This window comes from Populus alba, chromosome 2 (assembly GCF_005239225.2).
Source record: "Populus alba chromosome 2, ASM523922v2, whole genome shotgun sequence".
Classification (NCBI taxonomy): Eukaryota; Viridiplantae; Streptophyta; class Magnoliopsida; order Malpighiales; family Salicaceae; genus Populus; species Populus alba.
In genome coordinates, this window is record NC_133285.1 from 12301090 (window position 1) to 12307850 (window position 6761).

The window sequence follows — 6761 nt, forward strand, 5'->3', positions numbered from 1 at the left end:
CAATAATTGACGATGATATGTTGGAGCATATAAGAGATGCCAAAACTCCCAAAGAAGCTTGGGATACATTTGCCAAGCTATTATTAAAGAAGAATGATACAAGACTCCAATTAAGGATTTATGTCAGCCAATAAAGGTAGCAATTACATTGTATTGTGATAATTACCAATCAACAATACATTTGGCTGAAACTCCAGTCTTTCATGCAAGAACTAAGCACATAAAAATGCATTATCATTTTATTATAGAGAAGGTTCTGCAAGAAGAAATTGAGTTGAAATATGTTAACACAAAAGATCATATTGCAGATTTATTTACAAAAAGCTTGAGTGGCAATAAGTTTGAAAGTTTTTGTCATTAGCTTAGGATTGTTAATAGAAAAGATTTTGATGTTGAGAGGGGATGTTAAAACTACAACAGCAGTCATGCAAAATAACTGACCAAGTTAGCTCTATTTACCGATTATTCTACAGATTGTTTAGTTTCAATATTGCTTTCCTATTCTTAGAAGTTTGTTTAGGATTTTATGGCTAGAATAATGAATATAGCTATTAATTTCTATTTTTTATTTAACTGACTTGCCTATATAAATCAAACTCAATTCTGCAAAATAATTTATCATCTTGTTATCTATTTTCCTACTTCTCTGATTTTATTCAACAAAGGATCGCAAAACAGAATGCACACTACTAGAAGGGCCAAGTGAAGAAGGACTATATCTCATTCTTGTGTCTTCTAATTCTGCAAATAAAACTCGATCCCTTGTTTCCTTTGTAAGAATTAAAACTTTTGTTAATGTGTGACATGCTCGTCTTGGCCATCTGTTTCTACAAGCCACCAAAAGTGTAACCAATTCTTTTAATCTTCTCATCATCGACACTACTCCTTGTGATTTTGTTTTAAACTATTTGCTGAAAACTTACTTTTTTGTAAAATCAAACAAATTCAAACTAAGAATGAGGGAGAGTACATATCTGAGCAATTTAAAGATTTCCTAACATCAAGTGGGATTCATCATTGACTTATATGTCCATGTACTTCCCAACAAAACGGTATTGTAGAAAGAAAGCATATATAAACATATAATGGACATGGGGTTGCCAGTGCTAACTCAATGCAATTTTTCTAAAATCCTGAGAGGTGTAGCTTAATTAGCCAAGCCCTGAGTTTGTTCTCTAAAAGTTATCAGTTCGAGTTCCACAAATCTCAGGGCCATTAAAGACTTGCATAGTTGTTAACATTAGGGCCCGTGAGATTAGTTGAGGGACGCGCAAACTAACCCGCATACAAAAATTAATTTTTTTACTTTAAATTAATTATTTTAATATATTGATGTTAAAAATAAATTTTTAAAAATTAAAAAATTAAAAAAAATAAAAAAATAAAAAAAAAAAAAAAACAAATTTCTATCGTAATTTTAACTACAAGTAGGTAAGCCGTAGGTTATAGCTATCATGGGTTCTACAGTTGTGCAAGGGGCATCAACGTGAAGATGCACCAGGTTCTCGACGGTGGAGATTTGCCACGACTGTATTGTTATATTGTTGCTCTCGTGGCCCAACTAACCACCACAGATCTATGTACAGCCTCCCACCCTCGCTGTCCCTCTCCTTGTAAAGTCTGCCGCCACAAATTTAACATTTTACTCTTCTATAAAAAGAACCAATTCTACTTGGCTCTCCTGGCTAGAATACAAAGTTACACTCTTTTTCGTCTATACCAAAAGTTCCACACTATAATCTGTAGCAACAGCCCTTTCTCGCTAGAGACAAAATGGGAAGGGCACCTTGTTGTGAAAAAGTGGGCTTGAAGAAAGGGAGATGGACTGCAGAAGAGGATGAGAAATTGGCCAAGTATATTCAAGCTAATGGAGAAGGGTCTTGGAGGTCATTGCCCAAGAATGCAGGTATACTTGCTTGTTCAAAAGGAAGTCGCGAGCTTGTTTCTTTTGGAATTGAATGTAGTGTTACATGGAGCATGTTGTTGACCTTTTCATGGGATTTTTTTCATTTTTGTTGTCATTTTGAAGGGTTACTGAGGTGTGGGAAGAGTTGCAGACTGAGATGGATTAACTATTTGAGAGCTGATCTGAAGAGAGGAAACATATCGACTGAGGAGGAAGAGATCATCGTGCAATTGCATGCTTGTTTGGGCAACCGGTAAGTGCATTATTAGGGCAGCATTTACCTCGATCCATTAGTTATTTCAACTTCTTGGTCCTCCTTCCTGCTTTCTTTTCTTAGCTTTGCTTTACCTTTCTATTTTTCTTTCATTTCCTCTCCTGACAGCTTTGGAATCTCCCTTCATAAATGTTCAGTGAGTAAATTAGTTGGGAAGGAACTGGAATGATGGCCACTAAACAACAACATTTTTTTAACTCTAAAATTGCTGTCAAGAAAAAGAAAAAAGAAAAAGAAAGCTTCTTTGGAGAAATATTAGTCATATGCTACCCGTGTGATATTCATTTCAAAGGCAAAGTGAACTTAAATAAAACCTCTAATATTTTTTGCTATGATACGCAGGCCACAGAGAAAAGTGGCCGAGCCTGCCTTGGCGTAGTGAACTAGAAAAAAACAATGTTGTAAATGCCTAATTAATTAGGTGACTGGAATCATCACAGCCTTTGCTACGAAAAAGAAAGAATATATCTAAGAAATATATGTTTTCCACAAAGTCTTTTTTATTTACTCTAGTATTTAAGATTCTTATCACATTTTTCATAATCCATGTGCTGTAGTAACTATATTTGTTTTAAACAGCAAAAATGAGATTACTCCAAATCATTTAAGAATTCCCAGTAATGTATATCCATTGGTAATAAAAAAAAAGGGAAAAAAAGTAGCTAAAGAATTGCATAATTACAAAGTGTATGTTCAAGATGCAAGGGAAACAAACGGTGAGTGAAACAGACTAAGGTAGATTGAGATCTCTACGGAGTTGGGAACCGAGTCAAGGTTGCAAGACGCTGTGATTTAATTAATAATTAAAAGATGACAGCTAGCAGAAGCTACAATTAGTGTTATATATATATATATATATATATATGGGTTAATTAGTGACTATCCCTAGCTAGCTTTGTTCGGGAGGGGTTTGGCGAGTTTAATTAATTAAATGTTAATCTCTTCTGATCCAACTTGTCCTGCGCCTACTGGCCGATGCTATCTAGCTACCCTCTACTGGTCATAGATGTTTTTAACATGGTTTTAAAGAACAGGCTGTTAACGACGGAGTTTGCCCACCCGTTGTGTTTATGTTCTTAAATCGATATGACATTTTGCAAGCATCTCGATGATATCGGCCATTATGCAGCCCGTTACTGATGCTAGCTAGCGTTATCGTTTCTTTTATATACTTGTATTTTCATCATTTCTTCTTCAGGTATGTTATTTATTTGCAATCCATGGTTATATCAGTTGTTCTATAGAAATATTGATCTTAACATTAATTTAAACATGTTATGTAATTAAAAAATATATATAAAATAAAAGGGATAGAGATGAGACAACATGCCGATTGAGTTATGGAGACGACTTGCTTCTTGAGGGTATATATATATATATACACGAGGAAACCATGACCAACGGGACTGGGGACGTTTCTCCTGCTCTCTAGTCACACATTGGATTTGTTTAGAGAAAATTTTATAAATTAAAGATCCCCAGCTAAATTTTTGGATGATTCCTGATCACACAGTTTTGTTATTTTGATGACGTTGTTTTCTTTCCCACCATAAAGGAGCAGGGTGGGTCACCGCTTTTGCCATGCATTATATTTTATTTTATTTGTATGGGAATATGGCATTTAACGTTCATCGCTAATTATTTCGATGGCTTCAGATGGTCTTTGATAGCCAGTTACTTACCAGGAAGAACAGACAATGAGATAAAGAACTACTGGAATTCTCATCTGAGCAGAAGAATCCACAGTTTTAGAAGGTCTGCAAGTGAAAGTCTACCATTGATCATGGAAACAGCCAAGGGGGGCGTGTTAACCATAGGAAAAGGAGGTCGAGCAGGTAGATTTGCAGTAAAGAAAAACAAAAATAGCCGCACTCCAAAAGACGTCACCAGGGCGCCGTCGATAAAGAAACCTCTCATGGAAAACAATACCAGTAATTGCCATAATTCAAACATTGAAGTCATGCAATTGCTGCAGACACCAGCAATAGAGAAAGAAACCTTGTCAAGTGCAATCAATGATACGGTAATTTGGGATCCATGTGAAGATGATAAGGAACAAATGGACCTCGTTATGCCAAGTCCCTATCCAGAAACTGGAAGAGGAATGGTGGGTTCAAGTGGGGAGAAAGCAACCCTGGTCGTAAGCCACAGTGACGAAATTACAAGTGGGAATTCAATGTTGTGCCCTAGTGTTGGCGAGATAGATAATGATAGCTCAGGGCCATTCTATCAAGGCATTGAGAAGACACTGTGTTTTGATGAGTTTACGGACAAGGAGTTGCTGGATCCAAATGGGGGTTCGACATTAAATGAGGAGCGACAAGATGGTCTCGTGGTTCATAGTGAAGAGAGAGAAAATGGGGTCTTAAGTCCAAACAAAACAGTTTATGACTCCATTGATTATTTGAGCTCAAATGGAGAGAGTGGTGAGTGGCACTCGTGTTCTTCAATAAGTAGATCAGGTTTTGATGATTGGATCTGGGATGATGTGATGGGAGGACATGTCCAAGGAGGAGGAGATGAGATTCAAGAAGACAACATGCTATCTTGGTTGTGGGAGAGCGATCAGGTGGAGTGGGGAGGAAGAAGCACTGGACTATGAGAAGCAAAATGCCATGGCTGCGTGGCTTCTCCATTGATTTCCTATTAGTCTACCGAAAAGATTGATTATACAATATAGCTAGCTAGCAGACAGCATTAATTCTCGGTAGGTTTGATTTCCTATTTCTGTTTGTAAAATATCAGGATGCGAGAGAGCAGCTAGCACTTAGGAAGCCGAGCTCTTGGTTGATTAGTTGTTAGCTAGAGAAAAAACACATTTGTTTTAAGATATATAGTTGTCGGCCGGAACTAATTAAAAATAAGAAACCGGTATAATTTACTTAGATTAATAAACATATCGGCTTCAATTAAATAAATTCAATTTAATTTGGAAAAATAAATTAAATATTCTTTGATTAAACCTACAAGACTTCTATGCTTTTTTTTTTTTTTTTGATAACCCTAGGTGTCCGGGCCAGCTTACGCGCACCACAACTAATTCTAGGCCTACTGAACATCCTGCAAGCTCAGTAGGCAGGTAATGCACCGCGGGGGTGACAGGCTGGTACTCTTGAGGATCGAACCTAGGACTTTCGCAAAGACAAGCCTTGTTATTGACCAATGAGCTAGACCTTCGAGTGTAGACTTTTATGCATTTGATAGTATTATTAGCTAGCCTTCTTCTTTCAATTCTTCTGTCAGTTTTATTATCTAGACACTCGCTTGGGTCCACCTGTAATTTATCTATCTTATAATAACACTGCACATATATTTTAAAATTTATAAAATTCGAATTAATAATTTATAAAAAATAAATTTAAAATTTGATAAGTTGATTTACATCTTTTAAATTAATATTCCATATTCTTTAAAAGCATGGGTACTTAATAATAATAAAAGGAAAGGAAAGAAAAAAAAAAGGAAAAGGAAATTAATCCTCCAATAGAAGAGAAATCAGAATGGACCACAGTATAGCTATGGAAAAGAGGCTGCAAAATTAAATAAACCTTGTCTCCCAAGAGATATTGAAGTGATTTTTTTCCCCATATAAAAAGCTATTAAGTTTTTTCCTCAAAGATTTATACTAAAAAATCAAGGAATATAACATATTTCTTTAACTATATATATGTTAAATATATCAACTTCTTGAAGTAGATATATATTGAAATCTTAATTTTCTGAAAGGATTTATAATTAAAAAATCAAGAAAAATAGCATATTAATTTCCTTAACTATCATATGAACCTTTCAAAAGCTGACATTGAAGTGATCTTCGACTCAAATTTAATGCGAGCAAATTAAAGTAGTTAGGCAAATACTTTAGTCATTATTGTCTTTTCCTAATTTCTTTGGTCAACCTCCAGCAATAAATTAAGCTGGGAGCTTAATTTTGAGAGCGATTGTAACGAAAGCACCCACATAACACAAGTTCACCACCCTACCTTTCTTAATGTTCTTTTCTTGAATTCTTTTATACGGATGATATTTTTCTTGTCTTTTTTGTTTATTTCTTATAATCAAATACCACTGAAATTATTAGATCTGATTGTGGGTATGATTTTTCTTTTATATGAAAGTTTTATATTTTTAGATTTGAGAGATTAGATAATTTGAATATATGTTCGGGGATTTGTCTACATACGTAATTTGAGAAGAGAAAATCCTTGATGAAAATGGCTGGATAAATTTTAGAGTTAATGATATACGACATGCTACCCATTACAAATTCACCAAGGGAGCGTAGGAGAAAAAATGTGTAATTTTTGGACGAATAATTTGATGGTTGAACATTAACTTAAGAGAATCACCCCTCTAACTGTTTTTTTAAAGATAGCAATTTCATTAATAGGGTGGTGTTTGCGAGTTTGATAGCTGTTATTTTTTAAAGTATTTTTTATTTTATAAATGTATTAAAATAATATTTTATTTTATTTTTTAAAAAATTATTTTTGATATTAACATATTAAAACGATAAAAAAACATTAATAAAAAAAATTAATTTTAAATAAAAAAAATTAAAATTTATTCAATCCTCGTTTG

At 34.4% G+C, this 6761-nt stretch overlaps 1 protein-coding gene across 1 annotated transcript; it reads left to right on the top strand.

Moving 5' to 3' along the window:
• Nucleotides 1–1699: 1699 nt before the first annotated feature.
• LOC118046851 (uncharacterized) lies at nucleotides 1700–5022 on the top strand. The gene is made up of 3 exons (XM_035055920.2): nucleotides 1700–1906; nucleotides 2030–2159; nucleotides 3837–5022. Exons 1-3 carry the CDS (start codon nucleotides 1774–1776, stop codon nucleotides 4780–4782), a joined length of 1209 nt encoding a protein of 402 aa, XP_034911811.1. The 5' UTR covers nucleotides 1700–1773; the 3' UTR covers nucleotides 4783–5022.
• Nucleotides 5023–6761: the final 1739 nt, after the last annotated feature.